Source organism: Bos indicus, chromosome 8, assembly GCF_029378745.1.
Source record: "Bos indicus isolate NIAB-ARS_2022 breed Sahiwal x Tharparkar chromosome 8, NIAB-ARS_B.indTharparkar_mat_pri_1.0, whole genome shotgun sequence".
NCBI lineage: Eukaryota > Metazoa > Chordata > Mammalia > Artiodactyla > Bovidae > Bos > Bos indicus.
Genome location: NC_091767.1, coordinates 60,704,328 through 60,724,889, shown reverse-complemented (window position 1 = coordinate 60,724,889; position 20,562 = coordinate 60,704,328). Strand labels below are relative to the sequence as shown.

Below are 20,562 nucleotides of genomic sequence, written 5' to 3'. Positions count from 1 at the left end.
TGGCTTAATAGATGGAAAACTGAAATACATAATAATGAAAAACATACTGCACTAATAAGGTACTCATATTTTCAAAGTGTTTCCTATTAATCTCATTTTATCCACATAACACTATGTAGCCGTGAGGCCAAGCTCAGAATCCCCATTTTCAGGTCAGAACCAGGTTAGGTGGCATGCCTACTGATCGGGAGGGAGGATAACTAGCCTTCAGCACTCCTATCTTTCACCTTCTGAGGTCATTACACCAAATCAGTGATTCTTAAATGTGGCCCCCCAGACCAGCAGCATCAGTGTCATCTGGGAGCTTGTTAGAAATGCAAACTCTTAGTCCTACCCCAGATCTATAGAATCAGACACTTTCCATTTAAAGCCCAGTAATCTGGGTTTTAATAAGCCCATCTGGCAATTCTGGTACATGCTAAAGTTTGTGAACCACAGCACTAAATCAAGGGCCCACTCAGTTGTACATCAGCTCATTCAAGCATTTATTCCATATCCACTATATATCTAGCATACAAAGAATGGGAGCAAGAACTCAGAAAACAGTGGAGCAAGAGCTGATTAAACTGACAATTCTCAAGAAAAGGGAAGAAAAACCAAATCACCAAAGACATATATTAGCTGTCTTTAAAAAAAAAATACAGGTCTTCCCTGGAGGTGCAGAGGTTAAAACTCCACACTTCTACTACAGGGGATGGGGGTTCGATCCCTAATCAGGGAAGATCCCACATGCCACGTGGTATGGCCAAAAAAAAAAAAAAAAAAAAAATTGCATTTGCAAAGAAAGCACTAGTAGAGAATATCTGCAGAATAGATATAATGAATAGAATTTTTTAAAGGTGATGTATAAATGTAGTAGCACCACAGACATCTTAAAATCAAATAGCTGCAATAGACTTCTATTATTTAAAAATAAATAACAAAGATTACCTGTAGCATTTGCTGAAGAAGTAGAACGCTACTGGGAGACAGCCACTTTGGAACGTCATATTGCCCTTTCTACAAAAAAACAAGAAAAGCATTAAAGAGACTTAGGTTCAATCAGCCTTAACAAAAATTTCTACAGTTAACAACATGCTAGAGATTTACTTCCAAGCTTGAAGACTTCACCCAACTTTAAGACATGGCAAACATATATCTTACAGGCCTTTGGAATCTACAGTATTATTAGTGGCCAGAAGTATACACTGTAGTCAATGTTCATATTGCTAAAGCAAATTTTAGTTTATAATCCCAGAAGAATTGTCAGTTGACAAAATTAGGTCACAGAAAAGCATATTTGGTAATTGGACACAGGCTGTGGCTACAAACAGGTCACATATCATCTACGAGGCAGAATTCACTATCACTGAAGAACTGCCACTGCATAAAGCCACCCCTTTAAGGAATGGAAGAGACTCAGGAGGCAAATGTTTATAACCTGTTAGACATTACAGTCACTAAGTCATCAACCAAAACAAGACTGGGGCTTGCTAAAGACTAACACATGTAGAACAGGACCTCTTCACACAGTCTGTCACACACGCCCCCTTTCCCAATTCAAAGGAAATGACAGAATCATCTCTCTTAGCAGAGAACAAACTGTTTAATGATGCTAGGACAACAGGTTAATTGCATGAGAAAATTAAGATTGAACTGTAATTCACAATATACATCAAAATTAATTCCACCCAGATTAAAGAGTTAAATGCAAATACAAAACCATGAGAATACTGAAAGCATCGGTGATTCGTTTTTACAACCTGTCTAGACATGACAGCAATACCAAAAACTATAAAGATTAACAGATGACAAAATTAAAAGCTGACATTTCTGTACAGCAAAACACAACTAACAAAGTTAATTAACAACAAATTGAGTAGGGGAAAAGCCTTTCCACCTAAATGACAAAAGACTAATCTACTTTATCATGTAAAGAGCTCTCACAGATCACCACCAATCCTCTTCTTCCAACATTTCCCCTTCACAGCAAATGGCAACTCCTCAGGTCAGAAACCTTGGATCATGGGCTTCCTTGGGGGTCCAGTGGCTAAGACTTCACACTCCCAATGCAAGAGGCCTGGGTTCAATCCCCATCAGGGAACTAGATCCCACAGGCTGCAATTAAGAGTTTGCACGCCACTACTAAAGATCCTGCTGGCTGCAACTAAAGAACTTCAATGCCACAGTGAAGATCAAAGATCCTGAGTGTGGCAGCTAAGACCCAGCACAGCCAAATAAATAAACAAATATTTTACAAAAACAAGAAGAAACCTTGGACCATCTTTAACACCTCTTTCCTTCACACTTCACATCCAAACCATCAGCAAATCTACCGGTTCTCTGTTTATCCAGAAACCCCTGACTACCTGCCCCACACCTCCAGGCTCTTTCATCTGATATACTGCAAGAGGCTCCCAGCTAGTATTCCAGAGCCCTTCACTGCTCCCCACAGTCTAGTTTCTACTTATCAGCACCAATGTTCTTTCAAAACATTTGGTCAGGTCATGTCACTTCACTATCCAAAACTCTTCAAAGGCTCTCTATCTCACTCAGAATGAAATCCAAATTCCTTACTCTGGCTCCAGGCCCAACTCCTTGCTACCTCTCAAATTCACCTCCTCACTCTCTCCCTCACTCACCAAACTATGATCATGCCACAGGTCAAACACAGGCCTGCCTTAGGTCCTTTGCACACTTTGTTCCCGCCACTATTATGCTTTCCTCAATATCAGCAGAGCTTGTACCTTAACCTTCTTCAGGTCTCCCCTTAAATACCAGTGTTACCAACGAGGTCTCCCCAAACCACCCTTATAAATAGCATCCTCATGCACCATCATCTCCACCACCCTTTCAAGGCACCTTCTGTACAGTCCTTATCTCCACTTGTCATACTACATATTTGTTTATTTTCTACATATTTATTTGTTTATATGTCATACTACATATTTATTTATTTTGTGTGCACACACACACCCAGCATATTCATTGTTTAAATATGTCATACTACATGTTTGTTTATAAACACACATTTATTTGTTTATAAATATGTCATACTACATATTTGTTTATACATTAGAAAATATTCTAATGTATTCTATTTACATTAGAATATAAACTCTTTAAAAAATCACAGGGATTTTGTCTGTACTGTTTACCTAGAACATTGTCTGGCCCTAACATAAAAGGTACTCAATTAATATTTGTTGAATAAATGAAGAAATAGGATAAAAGCATATATTCCAAAAGAAAATGGACAAAGAATATTCATAATTCCAAAAACAAGAGTTTTTAAATGGTCAATAAACACGATAACATGTTCAACTAATCTAGTAATAAAAAAGTAATTAATTTAAACAAAAATATGATCTAAATGGATAAACTTCAAAAAAAATTATCCAATGTTAGAGTTCAGGGGCAAGAGCACTTATATATACAATGAGTATAAACATTTCTGAAGAGTACTGTGGAAATATGTATAAAAAGCATTCAAGATCAAATATCTTTGATCCAGCAATTACACTCCTAGCAATTTATCCTAAGCAAATAATTTGGCATAAACAAGTTATTACTGTTATGAATAGTAATATTCATCACACAATTGTTTGTGATAACTATGGGGACTAAGGAACATGGTCTGAGAGAATCCAGAGGGTCCCCAAAACTAACCAAAGACAAAATTACCTGAATAAGGATCCTGAATTAGAAATCTATTACAGGTCCAGGGAGATGAGGGTGTTAGGTAGTTAGAATAGGAAAAAGTAGTCCAGAATGGTGGTGGCTAAAGGACAAAGGGAAAAGCCCGGGAAAATAGAACAAAGGAAGGTCCAAGGACGGGAGAAACAAACAGCCCTCCAGGCTAGCCCAATTTACACAGGGCAGGCTCAGGGGGAGGAGAAAAAACATTGAAAAAGAGGAGCCAAAATTGAGCCGTGCTGGCCTCTCTTCTCTTCGCATCTTTTGGGTCGGCCCACCCTCATGCCTGGAAAATCCCATGGATGGAGGAGCCTGGTGGGCTGCAGTCCATGGGGTCGCTGAGAGTCGAACACGACTGAACGACTTCACTTTCACTTTTCACTTTCATGCATTGGAGAAGGCAATGGCAACCCACTCCAGTGTTCTTGCCTGGAGAATCCCAAGGACGGGGGAGCCTGGTGGGCTGCCGTCTATGGGGTCGCACAAAGTGGGACACGACTGAAGCAACTTAGCAGCAGCAGCAGCCCTCATGCCTCGAGGATGTATTTTCCTTTGCTTGCCAAATAAAACTGAGCTGTAACACTGGTCCCTCCGTTGCTTCAAATTTTTGCTGCGGTGAGACAGAACCAAGGAAATTACAAACTCCCCGGACAAGGGCAAGCGCACACACGCGTATGCATGTACGTACATGCACATGCGCGCACACACACACCCAGCAATAACTGAACCAAGCTGGAACCGTAGAGGCAGGCAGGTGGAGAAGCCATCAACTAGCAGCAGCACTGCATTCTCTGTCACAGGAACCAGTCCAGCTTAAAGGTGAGGGGAGAAATGGACAGTACAGATCACTCAGAATCTGAGACCTACATGACAGGCCGGACTTTGATTATGTTAAAGAAACAGTCAAAGTTTCAAAGAAATGTTATCAAGCAATTTATTTAAAAAGAAAAGGTGCTAATGTTAAAGCAACTCAACCTCTTACTCAGCCTCTCTGATGAGAGCAGACAGGTTGACCTACAAAGTGTTTCCTAGGAAGGGCATGAGCTTTCATTTTACAAATGACATTTAATGTTATTAAATTTTTCATTCTCCTTTATCTAAAGCACTCACTACTACCCGGAGATCCCATGCCTATTATGCCTTGCCAGGGCACCTAAACACATGCCAATGTCAGTGCTGACAGTTTGTTTCTGAACTGTAATGAGAAGCCTCTAATTCATTTTTCCTTACCACCCTTCATTCACCAAGCACTGAAGGCTCAGTGCTGCCTAGGCTCGGGCTTATCCCTGGGAAGGGGGGATTTTTAGATGCTTCAACCACCTTGCTGGGACTCAGCATCAAGTCACAAGCAGGACAGGCCGTGACTTGGCTGGCCCCACTCTCTTATCTCAGCTTTTCCTTATTCCTGCATCCAGATGTCTCTCATGATCCAAACCCTGGGTACCTGACACATTCTCTTTCTTGGCAAACTGATCGTTTGCCTGGTAGCTTAAATACCATAGCTTGCTCTTACCAGGGTCCCATAGAAAACAGAGACAGCCTGGGGTTAGGACTCTACCATCTACTTACACTGATCAGAGTCATGATCTGAGTCTCCAATCACAACCTGCACAGCCTCAAGCGTCCTTTGTCTTGCTCACAGGTCAGAACCTCCATGTACTCCAGAGGGTCTCTGCTCATGCTGACTGGATGCAGAGCCATCTACTGCTTACTCTCTGGATACCAACTGCACAGGGTTGAACAGTGTCCCCCCAAAACTTAGGTCCACCTGAAACCTGTGAACGCACCCTTATTTGGAAAGAGGGGCTTTTGCACAAGTAATCAAGTTAAGATGTACTGGGTTAGGCTGGGCCCTAAATCCAAAATAACTGGGGGGTATTCTTATAAGAAGGGGGCACTTACATGCAGAGACACAAACACACAGGAGAGAAGGCCGCATGAAAACAGAGGCAGAGACTGGAGTGACACGCCTGTAAACCAAGGACTGCCAAGGATTGCAGGCAAACACAAGAAGCCAGCGAGAGGCAAAAGAGGAGTTTCTCCAGATCCTTCAGAGAGACCGTGGCCTGCTGACACCTTGGTTTTAGACTTCTAGTCTCCAGAACTGAAAGAATAAATATCTGCCATTTTAAGCCACCATCTTGTAGTACTTTGTGACAACTGTAGAAAACTAACAGACCATCTCTAAGGGTTTAACTTACTTGCATTACCTCTCTCCTATCATCACCTACCCACCCAAGGACAATTCTGGTTCCAGATTCCAGCACTTTCTGGCCTGTTCCAACACACAAATAACAGTTCCTAACCAGAACTATAAATGTTATGCCATTTAATCCCAAAACTACCATCCAAAACACAAGTACTCTTAACTAAAAATAGCAGAATTCTACAGAAATCAGATATAAAAATTAATTTTCAGACCAAAGAACTGAATAACAAGAGCCACCAGGCTGATTCCAAGTTTCCCTTTGCCTCTTATTTCTCATCCCTTTGATCAACCTAACTTGAATTCATGAAGTCTCTTTTAATAGATCCCCTGTGCTGTGCTATAAGCTAGTACTTATAGAAGCAATACTACCCACAGGTAGGCAGGGAGGACAAGTGAATGAGATGTATGGTGCTTGGTGCACTGGAAACAGGCAGAGCCTGCAGTCATACTCTGTATTTGAATCCCAGTCTGCGTCTTATCTGCTCCTTGAACCTGTACAAGTTATGTCATTTTTCTGACCCTGTTTCCTAAGAGTAAGCTCTGGAGACAAACTGTCTATATCCAAATGTAGGACCTACCACTTACTAGCTGTGTGGATGGGCTATGTAACCTCGCTGTGCCTCAGTTTCCTCATCTGGAAAAGAAATACAATAATAGTATCAACTCCATAAACTGCTGCTAGCAGTCAATGATTTAATACATAAAAAGCACTTAGCACAGAGTTAGGCACAGAATTAAGAACTCAGTATCTGCTGCTGCTGCTGCTAAGTTGCTTCAGTCATGTCCCACTCTGTGCGACCCCATAGACAGAAGCCCACCAGACTCCCCTGTCCCTGGGATTCTCCAGGCAAGAACACTGGAGTGGGTTGCCATTTCCTTCTCCAATGCATGAAAGTGAAAAGTGAAAGTGAAGTCTCTCAGCCATGTCCGACTCTTAGCAACCCCATGGACTGCAGCCTACCAGGCTCCTCCGTCCATGGGATTTTCCAGGCAAGAGTACTGGAGTGGGTTGCCATTGCCTTCTAGTTTGTACTATTAAGGCTGCCTTCACTACTATTACTACTGTTACTGTCTGTGAAACAAGTACAGTGATGCTACTTACAGGGCATTACTGTATGTGGGATTATTCCACTAAAAGGAATAAAAGAGGATGTATGGGAAAGCACTTGGCAAAGTGGCTTGCACAAGAGGCAATAAATGTTTATTCAATCTGAAATAAAAATAAGTGGGAGATAGGGCTACAAAGTGCCGAGAGATAGGGCAGACCAAAGATGGCATGGCGGCCAAAGCCATATGTGCCAGGGTGCTAAATATTCAGTACAGTAAAAACGGCTAGAGTCATTCTGAGGATGCACTTGCCCTCTCAGTAGTGCTTTGCCCCATCACAGCTGCCTCAGGATCTCAGGATTACTTGGTAAGAACAAATCAGCTAGTCAAGTCCTGCTCACATCACCCACCCACTTTCCTTATTTGGACAGAACAGCTCTGTAGAGCACCATCAACAAAGGAAGCACGAAGCCGGTGCCCCAGCACCGTGACCTAACATTCCCAGCTTCATCCTCTAACTGAAATAGAGTCCAGAGCTGAGTTCTGCTGCCAGGCTTACCCCAACCACTCATTTGTACACAGGACTCAAAAACACACGAAGCACTTGTATACATATTTTACCCCGTGCGGTGGGCAGGGATTACCAACCACATCACACAGGTGAGGAAACTGTGTCTCAGCCAGGGAAATCAAATACTTATTCAATGTTATAAGGCACTGGTTCTCAACCGAGGGTGATTTTGTCCCCCAGGGGACATCTGGCAGTGTCAGGAGACATTTTTGATTGTCATGATTTGGAGGCCGCTCCTGGCATCTAGTGGGTAAAGGCCAGGGATACTGCTAAACACCCCACAATGCACAGGACAGTCCCCCACTACAAAGAATTATACAGTTCAAAATGTCAGTGGTGCCAAAGTTGAGAAACACTGTGACAGAGCAATAAAGGGGCAGAGATAGTAAAGAAAGATTTAATACTCATTGTACAGTACTGTGCTGGAAAGTCTAAGGATACCTAGAAGTAGGGAGAAAGGTTCCATCTTTAAGTACTGAAAGTATGTATCTATAAATGGTCAAACAGCAAAGGCCTTAAAGGAACAATTTCGCCAGGGAAGAGCACCTCCACAAAAGGCCCTGTGTCAACCAAGCCTGTGCCCCTTAACCTTGGTTTATATCCAGTCTTTGGAGAATTCTTGTTTACTAAAGAGCTGACCTTGCAAATGAGAGCAAGAAACAGGTAATAGAGGGTGAAACCAATTGGGAGGAAGGAAAAAAGATCTGTGTGCTAGTAAGCAAGATAATCCTGGGAATATCGGTGAGCTTGGAATCGTTCATTTTCCATACAGTACTAAGAAAGGCAGGTGATCTCTCCAACACATAATAGTCCTGGAGTCAGCTCTGTAATTCTAAAGTATTATCTCATAAAGAGATAACTTGCTCATTTCCTAAAATTATAAACCATACTTGTTAGAAAGCAATTTTACTTTCAAGCTACTCAACTTTCATTTACTAAATTAGTTATATTTCCTTAATGTTTGTGTACCCAGACCTGGAGTACAGTCATGCTTGTCTTTGAATGCAGTGATAGGGAATGAACAGAGATGACATTAATAAGATTAACACTCAGTCTATTAGTAACCATGCTGGAAACTGCAGTTTAGCATTTTGGTTAAAATAGTCAAAAAACACAAAAGCTAAACAAAGTCTGCCTTTTAAACAAGAGTTACATACAGTGTGTCAAATACTGCTGGGTTTTCAATCAAACCAAGGACTGAGGGAAGTGCTATTCCCAACTGAGGAATTTTAGAACATTCTAGGCAAAGATACATACTGCATGCAAGTGATACGACACCTTAATTAGATTCAACCAGCAGACTGTATTACACTGTGACTCGGAACAATAGTTCTGAGCCAAGATTACAATAAATTTCAAAATCTATAATGTGTGAAATTAAATTCCACAATAATGCATAAAAGTCCTAATTTGAATCAATTTTCAACTTGCAAATACATGAAAAACTAAAAAATGAAATTCAGAGTAAGAGAAACAAAGAATATACAGTATTAGTAAATAATATTAATTTAAATATTAGTATTAGTATTAATTTAAATATTAATTTAATATTAGTAAATAATATTAATTAGGAAGGCTAAATCTCTATTGAACAAGAATTAGATATTTTCTACTCATTGCATGGCAGAAATATTTGATTTACCCCAAATATCAAAACTTGGATCTAACATCTACTATTAGGATATAACACTTTTATGTTATCTTAAAGTAAGCCCTCTCTCCCAAAGGATTCACCCAGAATCCACTAGTGCATTCAATAAATAAATAAAAGTAGAGAACATTGAAATTTGTATGTTAGTACTAAATTTGTAGGTGTTAGATCCAAGTTTTGACTGTGTGGATCACAAAAAACTATTGAAAATTCTTAAAGAGATGGGAATATCAGACCACCTGACCTGCCTCCTGTAAAACCTGTACGCAGGTCAAGAAGCAACAGTTAGAACTGGATATGGAACAACAGACTGGTTCAAAATTGGGAAAGGAGTATGTAAAGGCTGTATATTGTCACTTTATTTATTTAACTTATATGCAGACTACATCATGTGAAACGCCAGGCTGGATGAAGCACAAGTTGGAATCAAGACTGCAGGGAGATATTTCAATAACCTCAGATATGCAGATGACACACTTATGACAGAAAGCAAAGAGGAACTGAAGAGCCTCTTGATGAAGGTGAAAGAGGAGAGCAAAAACACTGGCTTAAAATAAAACTCAACCTTCAAAAAAACTAAGACCATGGCATCTGGTCCCATCACTTCATGGCAAATAGATGGGGAAACGATGGAAACAGTGATGGACTTTTATTTTCTTGGGCTCCACAATCACTGTAGATGGGGACTGCACCTATGAAATTAAAAACAGCCTGCTCCTTGGAAGAAAAGCAACGACAAACCTAGACAGAGTATTAAAAAACAGAGACATTACTTCGCCAACAAAGGTCTGTATAGTCAAAGCTATGGTTTTTCCAGTAGTCATGTACGGATGTGAGAGCTGGACAACAAAAAAGGCTTAGCACCAAAGAGTTGATACCTTCGAACTGTGGTGCTGGAGAAGACTCTTAAGAGTCCCTTGGACTGAAGGAGATTAAACCAGTCAATCCTAAAGGAAATCAACCCTGAATATTCATTGGAAGGACTGATGTTGAAGCTGAAACTGCAGTACTCTGGCCACCTGATGCAAAGAGCTGACTCACTGGAAAAGACCCTGATGCTGGGAAAGATTGAGGGCAGGAGGAGAAGGGGATGACAGAGGATGAGATGGTTGGATGGCATCACCGACTTCAACGGACATGAGTTTGAGCAAACTTTGGGAGTTGGTAAAGGACAGAGAAGCCTGGCATGCTGTAGTCCATGGGGTCACAAAAGAGTGAGACATGACTGAGCAACTGAACAACAACTGACCCCTAACTCTAAGGAATTTTCTTATAGATATATGCACAATGTACAAAATGACTACTTAGAAACTACTTAAATATCCATTAATCTAGGATTGTTTAGATAAATTAAGGTATATAATTTATCTTTAAAATTTTTTTAATTTATATTTCAGATAAATTAATGTACATAATTTAAATTAAGGTACATAAATTAAGGCTGGTTTAGATAAAGTACAATACACTGAAATTCTATGAAGTGAATTCTATGAATATATGGAATTTAGAAATATGGTAATGATGACCCTATATGAGAGACAGCAAAAGAGACACAGATGTAAAGAACATAATTTTGGACTCTGTGGGAGAAAGCGAGGGTGGGATGATTTGAGAGAATAGCATTGAAACATGTATATTATCATATGTGAAATAGATCGCCAGCCCAGGTTCAATGCATGAGACAGGGTGCTCAGGGCTGGTGCACTGGGATGACTCTGAGAGATGGGATGGGGAGGGAGGTGGGAGGGTGGGTCAGGATGGGAAACACATGTACACCCATGGCTGATTCATGTGAATGTATGGCAAAAACCACCACAATATTGTAAAGTAATTAGCCTCCAATTAAAATTATTTTTAAAAAGAAAAAAAAATTCTATGAAAAGTTCTGACTGGGTATGAAATGGTATGATTTCCAACACATACCATTAGAAGATAAGACAGAGAACAGTGTTTGTGGTATGCTACCATCTGTACGACAAAACTGGGAAAGGGGTAGCATAAAGAGATAAAATAAAAGACTCCTTATATAGTATAATCTATAAAAAATACATAAAAATCTGATATACACTTTGTAAGGGGTTAAATAAACAACATTATGCCAATAAACTAAAAAATTTAGACAAAATAGACACATTCGTTATGCTCAAAACTGAACTCCTTATCATCCGTGCTCTACCAGGAATCTTCTCCATCTCAGTTGATGGCAATTCCAACTTTCTAGTTGCTCAGGTTACTCCCCTCATCCCATCCATCAGCAAATTACACTAGCAATACCTTCAAAAGACAACAGATTAGTCTAAACATATATCCTGACTATGGAGGTGGCTACATGAATCTCTCTGTGTTAAAATCTGTAGAATTGTTACACACAAAATTTTTGTTTTACTCTGTGTTCATTTAAAAATAACTAAAAAAAAAAAAAGACACCTAGAATCCAACCACTTCTCACTACCTCAATGGCTACCATCTTGTCTGAAAATCACTACCACATTCCCCTCACTCATCTCCCTGGCTCTCCTCTTTGCTCCTTATAGCCTATCTCCACACAGTAGCCACTGTGGTCTTGATAAAATCTGAACAAGACCATGTCTGTTTTCTGCTCAGAACCCTCTGGTGGTTCCCTATCTCACTTAAGAGAAAAAGCCAGAATCTTTGAAAGCTACAGAGCCCAAGGCAGTTGGAGCTCCGAGCCTCTGAGACTTCGTTTCTGTGGCTCTCCTACTTTACTCCACTCAGGTGGCACGGGCCCTCTGCTCTCCCTTGACTCCCCAGGCATCCTTCTACCTACTAGCCTTTGCTCTGCTTTCTCGACTGAAATATTCTCTGCCTGATGACCACCTGACTAACATTCTCACCTCCTTCTAACCAAACCTTGATTAAATCTCACCTCTGACTACCTTATTTAATATTTAATAATGCAACCAGGATCATGGCATCTGGTCCCATCACTTTATGGCAAATAGATGGGGAAACAATGGAAACAGTGGCTGACTTTATTTTTGGGGGTTACAAAATCACTGCAGATGGTAATTGCAGCCATGAAATTAAAAGACGCTTACTCTTTGGAAGGAAAGTTCTGACCAACCTAGACAGCATATTAAAAACCAGAGACTACTTTGTCATCAAAGGTCTGTGTAGTCAGATCAGATCAGATCAGATCAGTCGCTCAGTCGTGTCTGACTCTTTGCGACACCATGAATTGCAGCATGCCAGGCCTCCCTGTCCATCACCAACTCCCGGAGTTCACCCAGACTCACGTCCATCGAGTCAGTGATGCCACCCAGCCATCTCATCCTCTGTCGTCCCCTTTCCCTCTTGCCCCCAATCCCTCCCAGCATCAGAGTCTTTTCCAATGAGTCAACTCTTCGCATGAGGTGGCCAAAGTACTGGAGTTTCAGTTTTAGCATCATTCCTTCCAAAGAAATCCCAGGGCTGATCTCCTTCAGAATGGACTGGTTGGATCTCCTTGCAGTCCAAGGGACTCTCAAGAGTCTTCTCCAACACCACAGTTCAAAAGCATCAATTCTTTGGCGCTCAGCCTTCTTCACAGTCCAACTCTCACATCCATACATGACCAAAGGAAAAACCATAGCCTTGACTAGATGGACCTTTGTTGGCAAAGTAATGTCTCTGCTTTTGAATATGCTATCTAGGTTGGTCATTGACTTTCCTTCCAAGGAGTAAGCATCTTTTAATTTCATGGCTGCAGCCACCATCTGCAGTGTTTTGGAGCCCAGAAAAATAAAGTCTGACACTGTTTCCACTGTTTCCCCATCTATTTCCCATGAAGTGATGGGACCGGATGCCATGATCTTCGTTTTCTGAATGTTGAGCTTTAAGCCAACTTTTTCACTCTCCACTTTCACTTTCATCAAGAGGCTTTTGAGTTCCTCTTCACTTTCTGCCATAAGGGTGGTGTCATGTGCATATCTGAAGTTATTGAGATTTCTCTCGGCAATCTTGATTCTAGCTTGTGTTTCTTCCAGTCCAGCATTTCTCATGATGTACTCTGCATATAAGTTAAATAAACAGGGTGACAATATACAGCCTTGACGTACTCCTTTTCCTATTTGGAACCAGTCTGTTGTTCCATGTCCAGTTCTAACTCTTGCTTCCTGACCTGCATACAAATTTCTCAAGAGGCAGGTCAGGTGGTCTGGTATTCCCATCTCTTTCAGAATTTTCCACAGTTTATTGTGATCCACACAGTCAAAGGCTTTGGCATAGTCAACAAAGCAGAAATAGATGTTTTTCTGGAACTCTCTTGCTTTTTCCATGATCCAGCAGATGTTGGCAATCTGATGTCTGGTTCCTCTGCCTTTTCTAAAACCAGCTTGAACATCAGGAAGTTCATGGTTCACATATTGCTGAAGCCTGGCTTGGAGAATTTTGAGCATTACTTGACTAGCGTGTGAGATGAGTGCAATTGTGCAGTAGTTTGAGCATTCTTTGGCATTGCCTTTCTTTGGGATTGGAATGAAAACTGACCTTTTCCAGTCCTGTGGCCACTGCTGAGTCTTCCAAATTTGCTGGCATATTGAGTGCAGCACTTTCACAGCATCATCTTTCAGGATTTGGAATAGCTCAACTGGAATTCCATCACCTCCACTAGCTTTGTTTGTAGTGATGCTTTCTAAGGCCCACTTGACTTCACATTCCAGGATGTCTGGCTCTAGGTGAGTGATCACACCATCGTGATTATCTGGGTCGTGAAGATCTTTTTTGTACAGTTCTTCTGTGTATTCTTGCCATCTCTTCTTAATATCTTCTGCTTCTGTTAGGTCCATACCATTTCTGTCCTTTATCGAGCCCATCTTTGCATGAAATGTTCCCTTGGTATCTCTGATTTTCTTGAAGATATCTCTAGTCTTTCCCATTCTGTTGTTTTCCTCTATTTCTTTGCATTGATCGCTGAAGAAGGCTTTCTTATCTCCTCTTGCTATTCTTTGGAACTCTGCATTCAGATGTTTATATCTTTCTTTTTCTCCTTTGCTTTTCACTTCTCTTCTTTTCACAGCTATTTGTAAGGCCTCCCCAGACAGCCATTTTGCTTTTTTGCATTTCTTTTCCATGGGGATGGTCTTGATCCCTGTCTCCTGTACAATGTCACGAACCTCATTCCATAGTTCATCAGGCACTCTATCTATCAGATCTAGGCCCTTAAATCTATTTCTCACTTCCACTGTATAATCATAAGGGATTTGATTTAGGTCATACCTGAATAGTCTAGTGGTTTTCCCTACTTTCTTCAATTTAAGTCTGAATTTGGCAATAAGGAGTTCATGGTCTGAGCCACAGTCAGCTTCTGGTCTTGTTTTTGCTGACTGTATAGAGCTTTTCCATCTTTGGCTGCAAAGAATATAATCAATCTGATTTTGGTGTTGACCATCTGGTGATGTCCAGGTATAGAGTCTTCTCTTGTGTTGTTGAAAGAGGGTGTTTGTTATGACCAGTGCGTCTAGTCAAGGCTATGGTTTTTCCAGTAGTCATGGATGGATGTAAGAGTTGGACTACAAAGAAAGGTGAGTGCAGAAGAATTGATTCTTTTGAACTGTGGTGTTAGAGAAGACTCTTGAGAGTCCCTGGGACTGCAAGGAGATCCAACCAGTCCATCCTAAAGGAGATCAGTCCTGGGTGTTCATTGGAAGGACTGATGTTGAAGCTGAAACTCCAATACTTTGGCCACCTGATGCAAAGAGCTGACTCATTTGAAAAGACCCTGATGCTGGGAAAGATTGAGGGCAGGAGGAGAAGGGGATGACAGAGGATGAGATGGTTGGACAGCATCACCAACTCAATGGATATGGGTTTGGGTAGACTCTGGCAGTTGGTGATGGACAGGGAGGCCTGGCGTGCTGCGGTTCATGGGGTCACAAAGAGTTGGACACGACTGAGCAGCTGAACTGAACTGAATGCAACCAGCCCTTCTTTTTCCCTTCACACCTCTCCATCTATTCTCCTGATTCCTCTTTACCCTGCTCAATTTTTTCTTCTTTCTAAAGCACATGAAAGGGAAAGTGAAGTGGCTCATTCGTGTCCGACTCTTTGTGACTCCATGGACTGTAGCCTACCAGGCTTCTCCATCCATGGAATTTTCCAGGCAAGAGTACTGGAGTGGGTTGCTATTTCCTTCTCCAGGGGATCGTCTCGCTCCAGGGATTGAACCTGGGTCTCCCACATTGTAGGCAGATGCTTTTACTGTCTGAGCCACCAGGGAACTTGATCATCTTTTAATATAATTTATTTATTATACCTATTATCTCTTTCTACCACTATCAGTATTTTTTTCCCTGCCACTGTAATATAAACTCCATGGGGGCAGGGACCTTCCATCTGTTTTACTCACATATAATGATATATCGAAGGCTGAGCGCCGAAGAATTGATGCTTTTGAACTGTGGTGTTGGAGAAGACTCTTGAGAGTCCCTTGGACTGCAAGGAGATCCAACCAGTCCATTCTGAAGGAGATCAGCCCTGGGATTTCTTTGGAAGGAATGATGCTAAAGCTGAAACTCCAGTACTTTGGCCACCTCATGCGAAGAGTTGATTCATTGGAAAAGACTCTGATGCTGGGAGGGATTGGGGGCAAGAGGGAAAGGGGACGACAGAGGATGAGATGGCTGGGTGGCATCACTGACTCGATGGACGTGAGTCTGGGTGAACTCCGGGAGTTGGTGATGGACAGGGAGGCCTGGCGTGCTGCGATTCACGGGGTCGCAAAGAGTCAGACATGACTGAGCGACTGAACCGAACCGAATGACATATCCCAAGCATCTAGAAAAGTGCCTGGCACAGACAGGTGTTCAGAAACTGTTTAAGATTTAAGAATTTCATCCTAATGAGTAAGCAGTGAGGACGCTGAGATAATGGAAAGCAAGTTCACCTAGGATGATGCCTACAGCTTACACTCTGGCTTGAGTAAAACGGGAAAGAAGCCACTGGAGAGCTTTCAGTAAAGTAAAGGGATCTAACTATTTTTAAATCTTCCCATAAAGAAGTCACTGTTGGACACGGATTTTCAAGCATATTCCATAACACCCAAAAATTCCAAGCTTAAACTGCCTCTCCACACTCACACACACACACACAAACAGTAAAAGGAAGAATAGTCCCCAATTAACTTTATGTGGCTAGTAAAATCTTGAAGCCAAAAAAACCCAAAAGAGTTCTAGAAAGGAAAACTACCTATTCATCCCTGAACAAATTTTAAGTCCTAGACAAAATATTGGCAAACCAAATTTAGAAATGTATGTCAGTCATAATAGCTAACATTTATTGAGCATTACACTAAATGAACTAACACATTTAATCCTGACAACCCTGTGCTGTGAATACTATCCCCTATTTTACAGATGAAGAAGCTGACATACAGAGAGGCTGAGTAATTTGCCGAAGTCCACAGGCAGAAAGTAGAGATCCTAGATTTTTAAAATATCAATAGGATTCTGATTTAACTTCTCTGGGGGTTGGACCTGATGTTTTTTAAAGCACCCCAAGTGATGCTGTTGTGCTACCAGGGTTGTAAACCAGTGCACTAAGTCCACAGCTAAGGCTTCCCCCACCCTGAGAGTGATTACATGGACACAGCCAGGGAGAGAGATGTTTTAGTGAAAATTTAAATATGAAACAAGAAAATATTGCTGTTATTTTTGGTGAAGAAAATCAATTTTGTATAGTTTATTTCAACCTAAATAAAATGTGAATTTTGGGTAAAATAAATAAATAAATATGAAACAAGAAGCAGAGAGGAGAACTCTAGGACCCTGTGTCCCCACACTGGCTTTCTAAAATTCTAGAAGGTTTAAGATTTCATGCTATTAACACCTAACAGATCCATTTTTCTTCATGTTTGGAGAAATTTGTCTGTCAGTTTATTTCTTTAGCATGGAGTACCCCCAACCCCTAAAAAGAGTATGGTAAAACATATTAGCAGCTTATAATACTAAAGTTATTTTCGGAACAAAAAACAGAGTGCTACTTTAAAGAAAAAGTAGCAAAAAATGGGAATAACTCAAGAGGTCAACCAAATATTTTTCAAAAGTATAACTGGGAAATTGTCCGTGAGCTGCCCAAAGACCAAGCCTTCCCACGTGTGTTAACTAAAGCCGAAGCTACAAAGGGATCTCAACACTGTTCTCCTTGTATCCTGCTGTTAACCAGGGCGCTGTGGCTCTGTGAGGCCAGGGACTGCTGTCCCAGGCAGCATTGCGAGTAGAGACAAGGCAGTAACTGCTACCCTGCAAAGTTTAGAGGAGGCTTCGTGAGAAGGGATGGCGAGAAACACGTGCTGTCTTGGCTACCCTGGCAGGCTCCAGCCCACTGCCCCATCCATCCCCCTCTCCAGGGAGAAGCACACGTGCTCACAGTTTCCCAAAACATGAGCAGCAGCTACTGCTAACACCACTTCTCTTTAACCCTGCAGAATCAGAGCTCCTTAGCCTTCAAGAAACCGGAACTACTACAACTCCATCACTTCCCAAAACTACTCTTGTAGCTTTGGCACTGATTTTTAAAGCGTTTTCCAGGGTGGGATACAGGAAAAACTATTAAGCCAAATAAATAACTCTGTGACTGGACTCTGTGCCCTTAGCCTCGGTTGTTCTATAGAGCAGGCAATGAGCCAACTGCCTCTGCCACTTGCAACCCTGTGTGCTACTTCCCAGAAACAGGAGCTGATGTAGGCAGCCCCTCTACAAAAGGGAGTTACAGACCTAACGGTTCAGACACAGAAAACTTGTGATCATTTCTGCCCATGCCACTCCCATTATGCCTTTGCTGATACTGTCCACCAGACACGCTCTCTCCCACATGCCTTTCTCAAGTGCTTCTTACCTTTCAAAGCCCAGCTCAAACCTCACTTCCTATAAGATGTTCTCCCAAATCCCACATCCACTCCTGCATTAACTTCACTTATACCTGTTATAAAATGGCATCCCTCACCCTTTCCCCTTTTTATTTTCACTTTATTCTTTTGAGTGTTTTATTTTGCATTGGGGTATAGCCGATTAACAATGTTGTGACAGTTTCAGGTGAACGGTGAAGGGACTCAGCCACATATACACGTTAAGGAGTTTGGGATGGTCATGTACACCCTGCTATATTTAAAATGGATAACCAACAAGGACCTACTGTACAGCACAGGGAATTCTGCTCAGTGTTATATGGCAGCCTGGATGGAAGGGGTTTGAAGGGAAAATGGATACATGTATATGTATGCTTTTCCCCTTTTCAGATAGCCATATATCTGTCTCCAGCAAGAAATCTGGCCCTGGGGGAAAATGACCAAGTTTCATAGATCTTTGTTCATGCTTTTCAGTATCTCAAAGAAGACCATCAGGAAATATTTGTTAAACAGAACGGAATTCCAGCTGCACTGAGAAGCTGCTCTGCTGGTCTGACCTTGGTTTGCTATGGACACAATGTGGTGCTCTTCCTCTTTACCTGTCTTCTTTTGTTAGCGTGCTTTGAATATAACTCATTAAAAAAGAATTCTACTACTTTCCTTCCCATGTGATTTCTTATTTTTTAAATTGAATATAGTTCATATAACATAAAATTCACTTTTAAAGTATACACTTCAGTGGTCCTTCATAATTCACCAAGTTGTGTAATCATCACCACTTCTATAATGTTTTCATCAACCCAAAAAGAAACCCTTTACCCTTAAGTAGTCACCCTCCACTGCCCCATAATCTCAGATCTACTATCTCTAACATATACGATTTTAACAAAACTTACAACACTCTTCATTGTGGTTGTATTATACCTTAAAGCCAATTTTACCTTCAAAAAAAAGGCTTCTCTCGGTTTAACATAACTCAAAAGAAAAATGTGATTTAACACAGCAACTTACTAAGGCATCATTTCAGGATACAAAATAAAAATTCTTACCAGGAAAATCAGCTTACATGTTTACTTTCCCATTTGTTTTTGTTTTGTTAAGCTTCTTATTGAAGAAGTATAATATACATATAGAAAAGGACATCTATCATAGGGTATATCTTGATAAGTTTTCAAAAACTGAATACATAAGTATAATCAGCATTCAGATCAAAAACCAAACATGTCTCTCGGTCACTGCTGCTGCTGATGCTGCTGCTAAGTCACTTCAGTCGTGCCCGATTCTGTGCGATCCCATAGACGGCAGCCCACCAGGCTCCTCCATCCCTGGGATTCTCCAGGCAAGAACACTGGAGTGGGTTGCCATTTCCTTCTCCAATAAATGAAAGTGAAAAGTGAAAGTGAAGTCGCTCAGTCGTGTCCGACTCGTAGCGACCCCATAGACGGCAGCCCACCAGGCTCCTCCGTCCATGGGATTTTCCAGGCAAGAGTACTGGAGTAGGGTGCCATTGCCTCCTCCGTCACTATCCACCTCCAAAGAGTAACCACTATCCTTACTTCTAACAGCATAGATTACTTCTGCCTGTTTCTGTACTTTTATAAATAGAAGCATATAGTTTGCAGTATAATAAACTCTCACAATGAAATTCTATGCCTTGTAATACTCACCATAATCTTTTTGTACAAAGCCATGACATTATCGTCATCAAATGGTAGAAAGCCACACATAAGTACATATAAGAGTATGCCCATGCTCCAAACATCTGCCTGAGGAGAAAAAAATCAAAAGACAAAAAATCAGAACACATTTCAAAATAGCAGTACACAGAATCTTTACAGAGCTGGAAAAGAACTCAGAGATCATCCAGTTCAACCAGCTCATTCTATAGTGTGAAGCCCAGAAAAGGAAGGCTCATCCAAAGTCACCCAGCCAACGGCAGGCCACCCAGGCAGGTCTCTTGACTTCCAGTTCAGTGCACTCCCCGCCAATGCTTAATAGAAAATCTTTTCCAGTTGGCTGGATTGGGCATGATAAGGAAGAAGATGAGGCTAAGTCTCTGATTCTGAAAGAGAAAACTATAGTGCTACTGAGGGTTTATTACATATGAGGATTATGTAAACATGCATGAGAAAATCAAAACAAGTTTTAAAATTTACTACTGATAACCTGCAAATGTGACTAAGCTGCACTGTAAAGTCCTCTCTATGTAGAGAAACCTTAGTAAAGTTCAACAAATGACTTTTCAAGGATCAAGGCTAGAAATTAGCCTGCCAGTACAAATAGCCCTACAAATCTCAAAATCCCAGAAATGAGTTAACCTTTACGTAAGATAGCCATTCGACCACTGGCTGAGAAGTCACAGTTCCCACCCTCATTTGAGCCTTGGAAAAACTTCAATTTTTATACTAAATAACACCAATCTCACACCTAGTCCTGCCTACCAAATCACATCATATTATTAGGACTCAACAAGGAAACCCTGGGTGAACAGTGTACTTTCAAGTGAACAACTGATTCTTCTTCCAAGTTGTAGGAGGTCAAAAATTAACCATTTATGCCTGAAAGAC

The 20,562-nt window shown here is 41.2% G+C and overlaps 1 protein-coding gene across 4 annotated transcripts in view; it reads right to left on the bottom strand.

The window, feature by feature from the left end:
* MELK (maternal embryonic leucine zipper kinase) overlaps positions 1-20,562 on the bottom strand; it is an 84,887-nt gene that overhangs the window by 35,735 nt on the left and 28,590 nt on the right. For all 4 annotated transcript variants that reach the window (XM_070794764.1, XM_070794761.1, XM_019966212.2 and 1 more), the window contains 2 exons: positions 19,663-19,761; positions 931-999 (listed from right to left, as the gene is read on the bottom strand). In XM_070794764.1, coding sequence (XP_070650865.1) covers positions 931-999; positions 19,663-19,761 — 168 coding nt within the window. The remainder of the gene's footprint in view (positions 1-930; positions 1,000-19,662; positions 19,762-20,562) is intronic.